Here is an 18,441-nt window from a genome sequence, read left to right as displayed (position 1 = left end):
GTGGCTGGTTTGCGTGTGCTCAGGTCCTGGAGGGTCGGCCCATTTACGTGGATTGCTACGGAAACTTGGCTCCTCTGACCAAAAGCGGCCAGCAGTTGCTTCTCAACTTCTACGCCTTCAAGGAAAACCGCTTGCCCTTTTGTGTCAAGGTACCGCAAACACACCACTACGTGTTTTTTTTTGTGTTTTTAAAAAGAAACAGGAACTAACCTAATTGCCTCTATCATCGATTGACCCGCTAACCTTGAACCGCGATCTGTACAATCAATCCTCTTGCGTGGTTTGCCGCTTGGTTAAACTCCTCTTCCTGCATGTGAACCAGTTCATCGCAATAGTGCTAATTAGGACACGCAATAGCAGGGCGAGGGAAAAAGAAGACAACAGACCATTCCATAAGTTATTTTTAGGACAGGAAAGTCAATTTACATCATTAGCAATGACCAGCGGTGGGAGTAAGACACCTACGTAAGTGGGAAGTCTTAAGTCAAGTCGATCCATCCATTCTTTGTACTAATCCTCACTAAAAGTCCCAACTGAAAGTCGGATCCAGACATGACTTGGTTTAGCAAGTCAGTCAAGTCACACAATCTTATTCAGTCTTTGTACTCGGTATCTTGCGCAAGATAGCCATACTAACATGCAAGAGGCACATAAAGAAGCCATTTGTCCCCGATCACCCGCAGGTACGAGACCCCAGCCAGGAGCCGTGCGGCCGCCTGACCTTCCTCAAGGAGTGCAAGAGCACAAAAGGCCTGCCGCAAACGGCCGTGTGCAACTTGAACATCACGCTGCCCGCCGCCAAAAAGGTAAGGCGCAAGTGACCATTTTTTGTCGTCACTTCCATGACCAACCATCCTCACCGTCAGGGAAGTAGCAGCGCTAGGCTAAAAGTCGGAGGAAGACGTTGTCCGAAAGTGTGTCTTTTATCTGTTTAAGGCTTAATTTCGGTGTCTATTGGTTCTTTATTGTACGCCGTGGTTGCTTGTCATTGGCTGTTTCTTTTTCATTTGGATGCTTTTTGGCTTAAGGGCTTTTTTTTTTCCAAATTGTTTTTTAATTTGCTATCAGGCTGGCTTTTTTTGTGGCTTGACTTGATGTTCTTGCATTTTCTCATGGCGCTTTTTGATTTACTGTTGGTTTGTTGACTTTTTTTTTTTTCTTTTTTTGCTGCATTTGCCACAGTGGCTTCTGGAGCTTCTGTAAATCACTCTCTTCTTTTCACACCCTGATGTTTCTTTCCCCCCCCCACCCCTTCCTGCTTTCCATTATGTTACTCCGCTCCCCTGCAATGCATCTTGGGAACCAGGAAATGGAGTCAGATGCCGAGGATGAGGTAAACTACACCCCCTCCCCCCCACCATGCGCCAACCTCTGCTAGATCTGCTTAGTATAGGCTTACTCTCGCCGCTGCCCCAAGGGAAATGTAATACTTTCCCTTGTTCAAAGTGCTGACTTTTGCATGATATCATATAGATACTTGCTTTTAATCCGATGTAATACTATTAAAATTACATACTTGTCTTTTAGCCTCGAAAATTGGTTCACCATTTTAAAATTGTTTTATCTCAAAAACGACATTGTTCAATCCGAGCAAAGCTGATGTCAAATTAGCTGTTAAATAAGATTGTGCTTTTAAAGTCCAGATCCTGCTCCAATTGGCTGCAGCGTAGGATTTTCGAGCTGCGTTCACCTGATAGCCAACTTGTGTTGTTTGCTATTGTTGCAGACTGAAAAGCCCGAGCGACGTCATACCTTTGCATCGCTAGCCTTACGTAAGCGCTACAGCTATCTGGCCGAGCCTGCACTGAGTGAGTTTTGTCATTTTCACTAACAACAACAACAAAAAAAAAAAGTCTTCGCTCGTGATGATTATCATGATTCATGTGTCCGAGGCGTTGATGAACATTTCTCTTCCTGACACAACATGCACTGTCCACATGCTTGTTTACGACATGGTACATCTTTTTTTTTTTTTTTTGCATGAATGGTTTTGGAACTGCTGTGCAGTGCTTGCCCACGTTGTTATAAATTCTTGGCTTTGGTTGTTTTAAAATTCAGCAACATCATAATCTTTCTTTGCCTGGCCAACTGCCCCAATGTTTCTGGTTTTTCGGCAGGGGTGGCCAAAGAAAGATTTGCTTGATTTTCATTTGTCCCATCTGACTTTTTCAGCTCTTTATGGTGTTGTGGGGAATTTTTTGTGTGGGACAGCCATGCATGTTAAGAGGTCTTGAGTTTGGCTGGTTTTCTTTCTTTAGTCTCCGCTTGTCACCATCTTTTTATTGACTGTGCATGACAAAATGGACCAAACGTCAGTGTTGGAGGACACATTTTGTCAAATAAATTGCAAAGGGCTTGTCTGACCTGTCATTAAGGATAACGTTGGGACCAAACAGATAAAAGGCACTTTTAAAGTGGTTTGGAATTAGACGCAGAATCCATTTGCTGGTGTTAGAATGTCTCATGTCCAAAAAGCGGAGCTGCTTTTGTAGTAATCCTGGTACATTTGTCCCGCCATGTTTCTGTTGCCAATTCAGTGTCATTGTCTTTGTTTTTTACTTTGCTGCTTTCTTGGGCTTCAATTTCAATCATCCATTTTGTTGTGGTTGTTGTCAGTGTTTGAGATCAATATCTGAAGACACTTTTAATTAAATCCATCGTCGATAAATACTTAAATATGTGAGCATTTCATGAAACTGCTATTTGTTGTTCTTTTAATAACAGAACTGCTTCACTGACCAACTCTCCCCCCGATCTCTTCTTCTTCCGCATCTTCTTTTCTTTTCCCATTTTTGTTGACTACTCCACATCCTTTTGATTTATTTTCCCATTACTTCTCCATCATTGTTTCTCCACATTCCGCTGAAGAAACAGCAGTTGAGCGAAGCGCACCAGCCACAAGAGCACTGCCTGCTGGTCACCCTCACAAACCTGTCTTTCCAACCAGACCTTACCCCCCATGGTCGACTGCTCCTCTTACCGTCCCTGGCCAAGCAAGGCTCGGCGGAGTGGGCGGCTCCGTCCTCGCTGCCGATTCACCGGCCAGCTCAGCAGCTGCTTCTCCACTGAAATCTGCCTGGCCCTTCTCCCCATCACCTGCATGTTCTTCTCCAATTAGAGCCAGCATGGGAGCTCCATTGCAAGCACCCAACCTGGCTTCCCCCGACATACTCCCTTCGTCCCCTGTCAGGTCTTACAGGGCTATACCATCACCCATTAAAACAGTTGTCCAGCAGGGTCAGTATCCTGTACAGGCCTCTGCCAACTTGGTGTCCTCCGGAAGTCCATATAAACCTGCCACAGATGCTGCTTCAATCAAAAGTCTCTCTTCACCCTACGCGTCAAGGACCTCTCCAATTCACTCCATTCCCAATGGTTACACACCAGATAAGTCCACAGCTGCTCCAATCTCACCAAAGAAACCGTACAGCATCTACAGTTCTAGTATGCCTTTTAAGATAGACACAGCAGCGCCAAATCCTCCCTCTACTAAAAGCCTCTCCACCCTGTCCTCTTTAAAAACCTCTTCGGATTCAACTTTGTCAGCACGAGGAGGGAAAACCTCCTTGTCGTCGCCGTCCTCGACAGGGAAGACAACCATTGCATCGTCTGAACTGTCCATGGTGAACGGGAACGTTTCACCTGTCAAATATGTGTCATCCTCGTCTACGCCTTCCTCACCTTCTTCCCGGCACCCGTCAGAGAGAAGTCTTCAAGAGAGAATCCAAGCCACCACCCAGGCAGCAACATCTGGCATCAGCGCCGCTATAAATGAAGCCATTGACTCCTATTCTGCACCAGGCTATGGCACGCTTAAATCACCGTCATCCCCCCTTAGATCTGCTTCAGCAAATTCTGCTTACAGTTCTCTGAGATCTGCTGCTGCCTCCTCAGTACCTGCAGTTACCTCAAATACGATGACTGTACCTGTATACTCATTGGTCAGCGTCGTGTCCGAGACCGCTGTTAAACCAGGGCCAGGCTCTCTCAAAATGGCACTTCCTGATTCCCCTCGCACCTTGCCCTCTTCATCCATGTTGTCCTGCGTTACGGCCTCCAAAATTAACTCCCAGTTGAAATCGCCCCCCTACATCACGCCACCCATCATTCATCACGCCACTGCCTCCAACCAGGAGATGCTAAAAGATGTAGCAGACATGAAAGAAGACCTGATGAGAATGACAGCCATCTTACAGACAGACACACAGACGGCCGCTAAAAGGGTCCAGACATCACACACAAGCACTCCTCGTGAGGCCAAGTTAGAGGATGATGAGCCATACACACTTGTTGAGAAAGTGAAGGAAGATTTAGTGAAGGTGAGCGAGATATTACAGAAGGACATTGTGAATGAAAGTAAGGAGAATGTTGTAGCGGAGGGGTGGGAGGAATTTTCCACAGATGAAATTGAGGAGGCCCAAAGAAATGCACTCTCTGACCAAAACACCTTCGATGAGCGCTCACATCTGCTTAAGCTCCAATCGAACAATGACCTTGATTTGGCTAAAGTGGTAGACTATTTAACTAATGATATTGGGGCTAGCTCCCTCTCCAAAATGGCAGAATTGAAAAGCAGGTATGAGGAGGCAAAAGGTGAAGGGGAAGAGAAACAAAAACGTATTCTGAAGCCATCTATGACAATACAGGAGCACAAACTGAAAATGCCACCGCCGGTGTCGGGCATGCTCAGGTCTCCATCCGAGAAGGACCTAAGCAAACTTGCGGAGTCTTATCAGGGGGGTGACACCATTCTCGAGTCCCCAGAGGAGCTGTCTCATGAGCAGGATAAGAGTCCGCTGTCTGACAGCGGCTTTGAGACTAGGAGTGAAAAGACACCTTCTGCTCCCCAGAGTGCAGAAAGCACAGAACCCAAGCCTTTATTTACTGACACTCCCATCCCTCCTAGTGTTTCCGAGACCATGTTAGAGGAGGCCTATGTTCAGAGCCTCTCAGATGCGCCTCTCCTAGTGGAAGAGACTGCTTCTGCTCTTCCTTCTGCTGAGTCAGGTGCAGCTTCAGGAAGCTCAGTCGCCTCCACCCAAATGACGATTCCAGAGGAGGATTCAATGAGCATGTGTCTTAAAGAGGAAACTCATATTACCACTACAACCAGAATGGTCTATCATAAGCCTCAGCTCACTGATACAGCAGAGGGTATTGAGGAAACCATGTCAGTGCGAGACCTCATGAAAGCCTTCCAGTCTGGCCGGGACCCATCCAAAGAACTGGCAGACCTATTTGAACACAAAGCTAACCAGGACTCAGTGAAAGGCGACGAGCTGTCGCCAAGATTTCTCGACAGGGACGTTAAATCCAAACCCAAAGTAGAACGGATAATTGAGGTTCATATTGAGAAAGGCCACAGCACAGCAGAGCCGACTGAGGTTTATATCAGGGAAACTAAGAAACACCCTGAGCTTTATGTTTATAAAGGGGAGCGGCCCATTAAGGAAATGCTTGATTATGATGAGAGCCAGCAGGAAGAAGAGGAACTGATTGCTGAAGAATACCTCCCCACTTTCTTGGAAACATCTCGCGTTAACACACCTGTTTCACAGGAGGAGGACAGTCGGCCAAGCTCTGCTCAACTGATAGCTGATGATTCCTATAAAGCCCTAAAACTGCTGAGCCAGCATTCCATAGAATACTGTGATGATGAGTTCTCTGAAATCAGAGGCGAGTCCTACAGGTTTGCTGAAAAAATGCTCCTCTCCGAGAAACTAGACACATCGTCGACACGTCATTCCGCCACAGAAGATTCTGCAATGAAGACTGACAGGAACCTAACATCTGAGCAGCAAGATAGCCCCAAAAGGGAGTTTGTATCTAAGTCCTCAAAAGATGGGTCCCCGAAAGCGGGAACATTTTTGCAGAGGGATGAATCACCACAGTTTGATAAAGTTACAGTGCTCCATTATTCAACTGAACAAGGTAGCCCCAAACATGCAGTCTGGATGAGATTTACTGAGGATAAACATGACAGGAGCAGGGATAAGCTCCTTTATGAGGACAGGGTGGATCAAAGTGTAAAAGAAGCGGAAGAAAAACTCTGTGAGGTTTCCCAGTTCTTCCGTGATAAAACAGAAAAGCTCAACGATGAGCTTCAGTCACCCGAGAGAAAGCCCGTCCGACGAGAACTCAAAGAACCGAGGTCCTGGCCAAGCTCAGCATGCAGCAGCCCTCAGAAAACTAAGACAGGGGACGAGGCATTTAATAAAACCAAACTCAGGGAGCCTTCCGTTAGTCAAACATTTGGTAGCGTTTTACCTGCTGAAAAGAAAAGCTCTAGCTTGCCAGGCAGTCCTCAGAAAATCCAACAACCTAAGACCTGTGAGTCTGAGCCCTCCTCTCCTTCCCACATAAAATCAGCATCCAAAGTCACTTCTGTGAGAATGAAGTTTGAATCCGAGGTTCAGAAACAATCCCAGTCTAGGCCAAGCAAAACACCCCCTCCAGTTCAGCCGAAACCTTCTGTAAAGAAATTACAGGAGAGCAAACTCCCAATTTACCAGTTTTTTGCTGATAGAAAAACAAAAGTTACTGAAACCTCACAGGAGGAGAGGCCCCAAAATAATAATGATGACAGAGATGACACCAAAGTGGCTTTGACGTCACCCAAGTCCCCAAAACTATTTTCAAATAGAAACATCCCAAATTTGTCACTGCAAAGAACATTTTCAGAGAAAGATAGCAATGCTGACAAACATCATGTCACAAAAAATGTCTTAACTGAGGTTTCAAGAATCGATAGCGATGACTTAATTAATAAAAACTTAAGGAAAAAGTCAGAATCTCAGATTCCTGTAAGAACCACATCCAGTTATAATGAAAATGACCTGCCTAAGAAACGTTCAGTAACAAAACCCTCACAGATTCCAACGTTATGTAAAAGTAAAAGCTTTGAAGCAACAGCCACCAAAACAAATGAAAATGTTTCGTTTGAGCTCCTTGATAACGCCCCTAAAGATTCAAATTCTAATAACTTACTTAGTTCCAGAGACATTCTGGAAAAAGTCACAACACCTCCCGCTGCCGCAGCAACCAACGAACATTTCAAAGGCATTAAAACTTTACCTGTTTACGTTAGCCTACAGGTTGGCCGCCAGGCTGAAAGGGAGGCTAAAGGGGCACTACATGCTGTCAAACAGAAGTCTGTTTCTGGACTTGGACCCCTCAGCCCAGATGATGACACCCTAGAACAGATCTCCTTCATAGATAGCTCAGGGAAAAGCCCCCTTACACCAGAGACCCCCAGCTCCGAGGAGGTCAGCTATGACCTTACCGCAAAAACCCCTGATGGCTTCATGGGGTTGGTGCCAGATAAGCCCAGCCCAATCATGGAAGTATCTGAGGAATTAGAAGATGACCGAGGAGGAGCCATCATTTCTTTTAAAGAGACCTTAACTGAAATCAAAACTAGCATCCATGCTGCTAAAGCAGACCTCGTTAATGCTAACATGCAGGAAATGATAATGACTGATAATTATCAGAGATTAGAGAATAGTTCCATTCTGCAAAAAAGCACAGTCAATGGGTATGACGAAAAAACGGGGCAGGAAGCCTCCAAAGACAAAGGCGTCGCATACATTGAATTTCCTCCACCACCTCCTTTGGACCTCTCAGAAACATCTGATCCAGACAAGAAAGGTTCCTGCGCTTCGTCGGAAACGGAGACGGAAATGATGGAGGTGAATTTAAAGGAAGAACACCAGAAGCTGCTGATTGAACCAATAATACGTATCCAGCCCCCTTCGCCAGTGCTACCTGAGGTGGATAATAGTCAGTCCAATGGTGAGGACGACAATGATGAAGAGTCAATCTTTCAACCGATTCCCTCTAAAAAATTCACTTTCAAAGCTCCTCGGGAAGAGGATAACCAAACGAAAAGGGAGAAAGAAAATCAGGTCAAGGTGAAAAAACATGACAAAAATGGAAATGACAACGAACCTCTTGTTGGAACCAATGGGTCCAACGGTAAGGGAGAGGACTATGAATGTGAACAAAACGGAAACGACCAGTCCATAACAGACTGTTCATTAGCCACAACAGCTGAATTTTCTCATGACACTGATGCAACCGAGATAGACTCCCTAGATGGGTATGACCTCCAAGATGAGGATGATGGTCTGTATGAACAAGCTGACTTAAAGTCGTTAGGCCCTCTGGACAGCAGGCGAGATGTCTGGGCGACTGACACTTTCAGGCCCTTAGACCGCTCTTTTCCTCAAACTAAACTAGAAGTTATTGAAGAAGAAAAAATTCCAGAGGAATGTCTGAAGGACCAGAAAGACATACCATTGGATGGTAGGAACTCTAATGACGCTCAAAAAGACGGTGTTGAAACGAATGGACAGAAACTCCCAGCTAAAGAAGGCTTTTCAGATACATACTTTAGCTATAAGTTAGAAGAAGAGTTTAACTCTCCTTTTAAGACTGTTGCGACTAAAGGCTTGGACTTTGACCCCTGGCCCAGTAAAGGTGCTGAAGAAGATATCGTCGACATGGGAGGAACGCAGGCCAGCAACGGCGAGCCAAAGCCTTTTGGACTGGCAGTCGACGAGCAATCTCAGGCCACCACGCCCGACAGCACCCCCGCCCGCACGCCGACAGACGATAGCACACCGACGAGCGAGCCCAACCCCTTCCTGTTCCACGAAGGGAAGATGTTTGAGATGACGCGCAGTGGTGCGATTGACATGAGCAAGAGGGACATGGTGGAGGAGAGGCTCCAGTTTTTTCAAATTGGTGAGCATTCCTACTCAGCGGGCAGGTACAGGGTCAGGGACACGGAGGTAGACAACAGTTATCAAGACCCCGTGTGTATCCCTCAGGTCCCTGTGCAGGCGACTACTGTCCAGCTAGAAATATCAAACACTGCTGGCAGAGACACAACCGCCAACACCAAATTCACTACATTTAAAACGGGACTAAACGTGTCACCTGATAAAACTACTGATAGTCTTTCTGACTGTCCAAGCACTATAGATGATTTTGATATATCTTCAGGTTCAAGTTTAGATATTGAAAACTATGCAAATTGCTCAAATTATCTCACAGATTATTTCATGAATTCCGTTGGTCCTTTGGACAAACTTTTGGACACTTTTGAGGATTTTGTTTGCACTTTCTCTTATAACTCAAATTGCCCCTCTGCACCATCTCAAGATGAAGAAACATTGAACACCGGTAGCGACACCAATGACCCTCACTTTTAAAGATGGCAGTATTAGGTCGTTGGTACCGATAGAACCCTCGCTCAGCCAACGAGAAAATAGGAACGTTTTTTTTGTTGTTTTTTTAAAGCATGTAGCAATAAGAAGCACAGAACCCAGAGAGGTCAAATACAAAATATGCAAGTTCAGGATTTTTACTCCTTGGAGAGTTCATCTATTAAATTTAGAATTCCAGTCATCCAAGCCAAATGGAGACTCAGTTTTGAAAGCACAAGTGATTAAGAATCATGTTTACACAGTTAGATACACATAACAATAAATAAAATGGAGCAAAAAAATCAACAAAACAGTCAATCGATAAAATCTGATAAAAATCATCCAGGAAAAAGATTTCCTTTTTTTTTTTTTTTTTTTTTTTAAAGCTTCCACCGTCTGTGGAGTCAGTTTAGCCAAAAGCCACCCAAAAAGTAGAGCAAGTGACAATAAGCATGCACCTTACACTCTGGACCAAACCATTCCCAAGGAAGCTGAACCAAAGTTAGAGGTGACAACACCTTTTGAGGAGCGAGGGAGCTGCCAGGTCCTTTTCAGAACCATCTAGATGAGCTTCTAGACGTTCCTGCCCTGCACGCACCGCACCGCTAGCTCCATCAGCCACCGGCACCACCGGCACCACATCCACACCGTCTGCTAGTGCCGAGAGAGCTGACGTTGAGCAGCCCGAGCGGAAGGAAGAGTAGGCCGACACTCGGAGGGGAGGAGCAGAAGGAGGAAGGGAGTGAGGTTGATCGACCAATCACAAGTCCCGTCACCGCAAACACGACTAGTTTGTAAACTCTTTGTAAACACCTTGTGTATCTTCTCTTATGCATGTAGTTGTCGTGGGTGCTCTGTGGTGTCAAGTGTAGCTGTGACTTGTTTGTGTCATCCTTGTGTTGTGTGATGAAGCCCCCACTTGTGGTAATTTTGTGATCTTTTTGATATTTAGTGGAAAGTGCGGTCTGGAATTAGTGAAAGCTTTACATAGAGTGATGAGCCTTTTTTTTAGTTGTCAAGTCTTGGCACCTTATGCCTGTCACATGAAAGGCCTCTTCGGTTCTAGCATTCTCAACCCCCCCCCCCCCCCCCCGCACAGTACCAGCAATCTTGAGCAATCACAACTAGCCTAAAATGCTAAAGAACAGAATGACCTAAGCGTGGCAGGCCACAGGGCTATAATAATAATAATCGGCTTCTTGTCAACCATTTTCGCAAGTCAAAAGCGCATGCAATAGCAGTCGAATCATGACGTTTCCGGTTTGTAAAACGCTCTGCCAAAACGCATCTGGCACAGAGGTGTCAATTCTTGGTCCAGTGTTTAGATTAGGCCTCTTAATAATTGGGCAGGTGACTTGAGCAAAGCCGTCTATTTGCACTCTGGCACACTTTTCTGGTTGAAACCAGTTGAGACCATCAGATCACAAATTTGCACACGGGCTAGGCTGAGCCAACCTACCAAGACAGTAGAAGAGTAGAAACCATTTTGAACAGATTAGACCTTCTTCCGCATTCCAGCAGAAAAGGTTTTACAGCTGTGTACTTGTTCTTTCTGGCATCTAGTAAATACTATAACTGAGAATATATACAGGGATGTGATTTTTCCGCTAATTCGCGGAATTCCGCTTTTTTTTTATCTCCCCCCAAAAAAAAAAATTCGATTTTTTTTTTTTTTTTGTAGTTCATTGTGTATGCACATGACTCCGACAGATAACATCTTCTGCTATAACAAAGACATTTGTGGTATGCTCTAATATGAGTTACTTTTCATTTGGTCAAGATACAATTATTTGTTCATGAAATTTGAACTATTCAACATTATTTATGTGTTAACTTAGTAATCACATTAGTTAGATATGATGATATTCTCAGTGATAGTTTTTAAAAGCAAAGGCAGTCCAATGTTTTTGAATGTGACTGATTTTGAGTTGACTAAAACTGCCATTTTATATGGGATAGTTCAATATACATTGAAAATTTATGCTGTTGTTTTGTCTATTTCTTTGTCATGTGAGTGCATTGAAAGTACTTAAAAACACGGAAAACCCATGAGCTCCGGGGGGCTAAGCCCCCCTTGTCCCCCCACCAGGGCACTGCCCTGGACCTAGCTGGGTGCCAGCGGCCCCCAGACCCCTGGCTAAATTTTCAGATAATTTCACTTTGGTCAAATCACATCCCTGTATATAGTCTGCTAGTTGTTGTTATTAGCATAGCCAGTGTTAAAGATAACAGAACCGGTGAAAGTTCCCATTAGAACTTCACACCAAAAAGTAAAAACTCTGCCATGGTTTGGCTTTAGCCACAGGTGTTTCTACTCAATCGCCAGTTAAAAAAGCATGTGAACAAGCTCCCGGAGCCACTTGAGTAGAAGCACCTGTGGCTAGTGCAGGGTTTTTACATTCTGGACCTGGATTTGACACCTCTGGCCTGGCGTATACCGTATTACAAAGCGTGTCTTTCTTAGTATGCTTAAGACAGGTAAAATCGTCTACTGCGATTGAAATGTGCTGGCTCTGTGTTTTGGACAAAATCTGGAAACTCGCGGGGAAAAAAGTAACATTGTAAATAATCAAGACCAAGCTATCCTAATTTGGATCAGTACCAGAAGTCTGGATCATTTGTGGTTGCCCTTGCTTGGCTCAAGTAATGACCCTGGTGCTATCTTTTGATGCCAGCTCTTGAGTCGCTAGAACTTAAGAAGCCTCTCTAAGGATTGGTCAAACATCTTTGAGGAGTGTATGACATCGCTTTTGCAAGCCGCACAGCTAAAGCACCGGGTTATAGATTAGCTTGTCCACCAGTGACCTCTCAATTTGTCAGACATTTTGCCCGCCCCAGTGTGACGTGTTGATTCCGGTCTGTTTGCCTGATCTTTGGTGTTGTTTTTACTCTTTTGGGTGCACTCCAAAAACAATTCATCGGCCCAGCTAGTACAGACTGATGCTTTCTGATGTCAAGCGGCGGCCCTGAGTTGTTTTCTTCAGCCTGGGGAATGTTGCCAGGTGGTTTGTGACGTGAAACTTAACGACTAACATTACTACCGATCTTAACTTACTTGCTTTTCTGGCTTCACATATAAGTTGAATGCATTGCTTACGCGGTAAGCGTCATAATAAACAGCATAGGGTGTCCACTCTTAAACTGAGAGTGATTGAGGATAGCTTGGCCAGAAAAGTGGAGACAGTGAGCACAAGTTAGTCTTTTTCTGTTTTCACTACCAACACTACAACTACTGACTTACATCACCTTATCTATCACATATGTAAAATAGACAGAGTCCATTTTCATTCATCGAGCGCTCTTGTGTGTCGTCTTTCTCAGTATCAAATCTCTTTATTATAGTTGTTCATCCATCTGCAATTTCTAATCATTTTTTTATGTTGCACCGTCCGGTTTCAGGCCCTCAGAGTCCCTGCGAGAGGACGGACCTCCGCATGGCCATAGTCGCAGACCACCTGGGACTCAGCTGGACTGGTGAGTCCACCACACATGACCCTAGTTCTCTGAATACCGGTACGGTGGTGGTGGGGGTGTCTACTGCCATCCGGTGGAAGCTTTGTGTAGTTAAACAAAAAAAAAAAAAAAAAGTTCTGCAGTGGCGTGGTCACAGTAGTCAACATTTCACGTGAGAATCATTACCAGACTTACACAAAGGGCGGGCAAAATTTTGTGCGCCAGGCCCGTGTTAGGTTGTTTAATTGGGCAGATAAGTCAGGACATTAGCAGATGATGAACAAAACATTTGTTAAAATAATAAATTATAATCATATTAATTTTATACTAATGTATTTATTTTTAATTAAAATGTACACATTTAATGATAGAATAATCAATTCTCATTTTAGAATTATCATTTATGTAACTGTAATCTGCAAAACAAGTAAAATTAATTAGTGAGAGAGCAAATAAAAAATGTTAACGATGCATATTAAATATGTTATTTATTTATGTAATTTAATTGCATTTTACTTATTTAAAAAAAATACATGCATATATAAAATTGTTTATTTTACTAATATATACATCAACTAACTTTTTTTTTTTTTTTTTAACTCTTTGACTGCCAGACGTTTTCAGAAACGGGATGTCGCCAGTGCCAGCCGATTTAAGCATTTTGACTGAACTTTCAAGGTCCATAGAAAATGTTGTGTTTGGACTATGGAAACACACATACTACCAAATGAAAGATTGAACTCTCATCTTTCATCAGAAAAAAAAGTTTGTTTCTACCTTATTCCGTTCTTCAGTAATCAACAATAGAAAATGGTTACTTTCACCGAAATGCTGTTTCGAAACAAAAAGCGGAGAAAAAGAGCTTTTTGTGAAACGATGTTATTTCATGCACTCTAGTGAATTGTACACTTCTTTTTGTCCATGAATGATGCCACAAACACCTAAATAGTGCTTTACTTCTGTAAAACGCTATCACCAACAATGAAAAAGTGTTTTTTGGTTGCAAAATACGTTTATTTCCATTCAACAGTGTAACAATTTGACAAAACAATTTTGCAAACTATTTACAAATGTGTGCAACTGTGGTACTATTTACAATTATGTGGATGTTTCAAATACAGTTTTTCTTTTTGTAACGCTGCCCTGCGTGCAAGGAGAGGGAGCAGGATTTGCACAACAGATACGTTTCACTTCGATTGTCCGTTTCGCGTGCAGACGTTACACTTTCTTGACGGCCTTTTTTTCCGGGGAATAGCAAGTAGCAGACTGTACCCACTCCTCCGATGAATATGCATTGGACTCGGGGCACTCTTCGTCGTCCGATTGAACGTCCGCCTGAGCGTGCTCGGTTGTGCTACGCGTTTTCCGGTGTTAGCATTGCTAGCCCGTGAACCTTTATGACGTCGTCATAGCCGCCGCGTCAGCGCTTCCAACTTCGGCGTCAACCTCGGAGTCACCATCATCATCATCGATGATGATCATCGTCGTCATCAATGTGCTCTTTATAGCGTTGGTCGATGCCTTTCGTCTTTGAAAAAAATTCCCAAGTGTGAGCTGCTTGCGGTCGCCATTGTTCGCTTCTTCAGCCATCTAGCTCCGCATTACGTCTTCTACTGCCGCGTCAATGCTTCCAACCTCGGAGTCACCATCATCATCATCGATGATGATCATCGTCGTCATCAATGTGCTCTTTGACGTTGGTCGATGCTTTTCGTCTTTGAAAAAAACTGCTTGACCGTGAGCTGCTTGCAACCGGTCGCCATGTTTTCTTCCCTTCCCCAGCCTTTGTCCCCTGTAGCTCCGCCTCACGTCTTCTACTGACGCCTACCCAATCTTGTCAAAAGAGAGTCATTGCTGCCATCTAGGGGCCAAAAATAGTCATTAGGCTAACTAGATCTGCTTGAAACTTTCACAGCAGCTGGCCAAGGCTTTCCTCCACCCGTTTCAAAAAAAAAAAAATAATAATAATAATTGGATGACGTCTTTTAACGTCATTGGCGGCCCTCCGTAGGTTTTTACTTGACGTCTTTTAACGTCCATGGCAGTCAAAGAGTTAATATGTATGTGTCTTTCTTATTATCTAATGCAACAAATATTACAGGACTCTAGCAAAGCTTGGTGGTCTGAGTTAAAGAACAAAGCGAGACATACTTTCCCCAATCTACTTTTAGCCTGTTTAATTTGAACGTGCATAAATGCAATCACACCACATCCATGTTGCACACGAGGCATTCAGGGCGTGGCTCTGCAGCCCCAGCACAAACCGGACCACCTGCACTGCAGCATCAGCCCACGCCCCCTGTGCGCGCATGTGTGTGCGTGTGCGCTGTGACCAGGGGATTGTAACGCGCCCGTCTGGCCAGTAAGCCAGCAAGCACTTCTGATCCATTTTTAATGTGCGCCCGCCAGAGGCAGTGCTGCAGTCAACAAGTGAACACAATGTTCTCTCCACCTTGAATTTACTGCTGCTCGTCATTTAAGCCCCCACCGAGCTGCTCTGCAGTGGAACGAGCACAGATCATCAAATTGCACAGCTGTCAGACACACTTGAGGTTTATGAATATTGTATGCTGTTGCAAAGGTGGGCAAACATTTTCACTTGCTATGAGAGCCAATGTCTGCCTTGAGGAATTCAATAATGCTCATCACCATCACAAATATCAATTTAACAGTTTGATTTAGGGCTTGGCTCTTAATTGATTCATTTTAGTTCATTTGTGAGGAGATTTTTTTTTTTTTTAGCATGTACTGTTTTCACTAACAAAATATCATCCTGACAAATCACCTTAAATATAATAGAAAATCATAAGGGGTCCTGGTTCTGTTCCTTCTGTGGGGACTAATGTCAAATTTCTCCATAAGAGAGAACCAAAATAATTTATTAACATAGTATAGTGGAACCATGAGAGGAGTCGTTTGTTAGAGCTGATTGTCAATTACATCAAAGTCCTTTTATTTGTGTATAGCACAAAATTCATATTTTTTACTTTTCTATAGCATAAAAATGTCAAATAGTACAGTACATTGTTAGAAATAATTAATGAAACATAAATAACATGTTCATACATTGCTTTTAATGGGAATGTCGCCCCTACCAACATGGCCGCCACATTGAGGCAAATTGTAGCCTGCTCGAGTCAACTTGTAAGTCTGTTGATGAACCTACATCGCCCTCTACTGGCACTGTGGTGAATTGCAATCAACTCTTGAACTAACAGACTTTGAAAAGAATATTCGACTAAATATTTTAGCGCGGATGATGATGTTAACTGATATTGCTGCGTGTGTTGCAGAGCTGGCCCGGGAGCTGGAGTTTTCCGTGGAAGAGATCAACTCGATCCGAGTGGAGAACCCAAACTCTCTGACGGCGCAGAGCTTCATGCTGCTAAAGAAATGGGTGCACAGGGACGGTAAAAACGCCACAAGTAAGACAAGGGCGCTGTCGACAAAACCGTTAACGTCACCAAGAAAAACAAGCTTCTTATGATCCTCTGTCTCCTCTCTCCAGCGGACACTTTAACGGCGGTGCTGACTAAGATCAATCGCTTGGATATTGTGACTTTGCTGGAAGGGCCCATATTTGACTACGGTAACATTTCAGGCACTCGCTGCTTTGCCGATGATAACGCAGTATTCCCGGATCAGTCCGATGGTAAATCGTAGTCCACCCTACTGTAGATCCTACACACTTTATACTCTCTTATGGCCTGATTTACTAAGATTCCAAATAACGGGCGCTAAATTGCGTGTCACTTTAACAAAAAAGTTGGGGGAAGACCGTCATAAAAGGGTTTTTGCGCTTTAGGTCACTCAAATGGGATTCATTATTGAAAATTTGTTAGCGCGAATGTGTCAAGTGATGGAATTGGAAGTGTTAGTGGAAGACACAAATAAACATTATTGAGTTATAGAAAATAAATAGATCAGTGCGATCATTTTTGGGCAAACTAGCAACCTCATAAACATCATCTTTTGTTTAATCTAACTTGACCTGAGTGCGTGGCAAATGGATTCTACAGGCATTCCCATCCTGCGTAAAATTGTGTTTTAAAACTTGGTATAGAACACCTGGAAACTGCTGTAGGAGGGTCCAGTATCAATTGCCGCAATGTGCTAAAATGTAAAATGACCCAGACACTTGGAAATTTAGCATTGAAAGGAGTTTGATCTCTGATACGGCATGACACCTTCTTGTGATTGGCTCCAAAATTGCATTGCTGTGAAAAGATGATTTATTTATTTTATTTTATTTTGCCATCCCAAACATGTTTAGTTCTCAGCCTTTCCCTGTGCTATGCTGCATTTAAAAAATAAAAAAAACGCGAAATCAGCCAGCACAATTCTTCTCAGGTTTGATAAATTTCTGAACTAACAAACTATGCAGTAATTTAGCCCCGTCGCAATCCTGGTTGTGCCCGGTTTAGTAGTTCATCTGTTTGCGTGCGCAATCACGTTTGCGCCCGTTTTTGCATGTGCAAACCTCTAGTAAATCAGGCCCTTAGTCTCTCGCCTTTCCCTCCTTCACCGCTCCTCACCTGCTCTCTCTCTGTCTCAGCCGGACACGCCCGAACCTCGCTAGCGCAGCCAATCACGCCGCCAGGTTCACGCCTAAGATGCTGCTCCAGTCAAATAAACAGCAAGGCCTTTAATATGCATGCCTAAAAATGACACGGGGGAATTTAAAAAGTGTACGCCTACTTTTGGCCCAAGTGAACATAACATTTCTTTCATATTTAGTCACTGAGAGGGCTTAAGGTTGTGGCTTAAAGTCTTAAAAAGTCTTACATTTTGTTTCCTTTGGCATGCTCATACACTGAATTTAATTTAAAATTGGTACATATATTTTAATTGCACTATATATCATTCATTTTTATTTAATTAAATGGCCCAGTATAATTTTAATGTTCAAAAAACTAAAAAAAATATTTTAAGGGTAAATGTAATTTTAAAAAATGTATGTAAAAATAGTTTAAATGTAAAATAATTGTTAACATTAATTTTATATTTCCCTGATATTAATAAAAATTTTAGAATTTTTAAGTTTTTTTTTCCCTTGGATCTCTTAAATAGCGCTATATGAATCAAATAAATAACAATAAATTATTACTAAAACCTGATGCATGTTTTTTATGTGTTTGCTTTGTTTCTAATATTGATGAGCATGCTTTGGAGTTGTATAAATCACACCTGTTTTAATTTATGTTTTTAATACAGTAAACCCTTGCCAATTTGTGATAAACCCTTCGCATGCTCACTTCACACATTTTTTTTTGTAGTACAACAAATTTGCTGAATTTGCTTTTCTGTTGCACAATTATTTTTCTGTAAAATATATGACTTCTTTTCTAGGAAATACACTTTTTTTTTTAACGTTATTCTTGTACGATTTAAAAAAATGTAAAAAAAAATCTCCACAAAATATTACTTTACAGTATTCTAGAAAATATATCATTGCTGCTATGTGAAAAACACTTATGTAAATGTTTGCCTTTTTTTTTTTTTTATGTTTTTGAGATGGAAAAATGCAGATATCCCAAAAATGAAAAAAAAATTTTTTTTTTAATCAAAAAAATTGACCTAAATGTTTTTCACATAGCAGCGACGATATGACCTTTTCCCCAGGGGTCATTCCCTGTGAATATCAGGGTTTACTGTATTATTATTTACAAAAGACATCATTAGTTTGCTGGCACTTTCCCTCTACCTTTCTCTCTTCCCTCTAACCATAACATAATGTCGGCCGTCACTTCTCTGCCGCCGTCACACCCTGCGGATGACA

At 43.0% G+C, this 18,441-nt stretch overlaps 1 protein-coding gene across 50 annotated transcripts in view; it reads left to right on the top strand.

Moving 5' to 3' along the window:
* The window catches only part of LOC144037977 (ankyrin-3-like), an 88,964-nt gene that overhangs the window by 60,471 nt on the left and 10,052 nt on the right, over positions 1–18,441 (top strand). For 29 of the 50 annotated variants that reach the window (XM_077549921.1, XM_077549942.1, XM_077549943.1 and 26 more), the window contains 8 exons: positions 24–149; positions 684–806; positions 1,307–1,333; positions 1,727–1,808; positions 2,869–8,745; positions 12,609–12,683; positions 15,956–16,087; positions 16,171–16,314. In XM_077549921.1, the coding sequence (XP_077406047.1) occupies positions 24–149; positions 684–806; positions 1,307–1,333; positions 1,727–1,808; positions 2,869–8,745; positions 12,609–12,683; positions 15,956–16,087; positions 16,171–16,314 (6,586 nt within the window). The remainder of the gene's footprint in view (positions 1–23; positions 150–683; positions 807–1,306; positions 1,334–1,726; positions 1,809–2,868; positions 8,746–12,608; positions 12,684–15,955; positions 16,088–16,170; positions 16,315–18,441) is intronic. The other 21 variants (XM_077549946.1, XM_077549961.1, XM_077549955.1 and 18 more) reach the window with 7 other exon arrangements.

Source organism: Vanacampus margaritifer, chromosome 18, assembly GCF_051991255.1.
Source record: "Vanacampus margaritifer isolate UIUO_Vmar chromosome 18, RoL_Vmar_1.0, whole genome shotgun sequence".
NCBI classification, from domain to species: domain Eukaryota; kingdom Metazoa; phylum Chordata; class Actinopteri; order Syngnathiformes; family Syngnathidae; genus Vanacampus; species Vanacampus margaritifer.
Note: the sequence above shows the minus strand (reverse complement) of the source record. Positions and strands in the feature narration are given on the sequence as shown.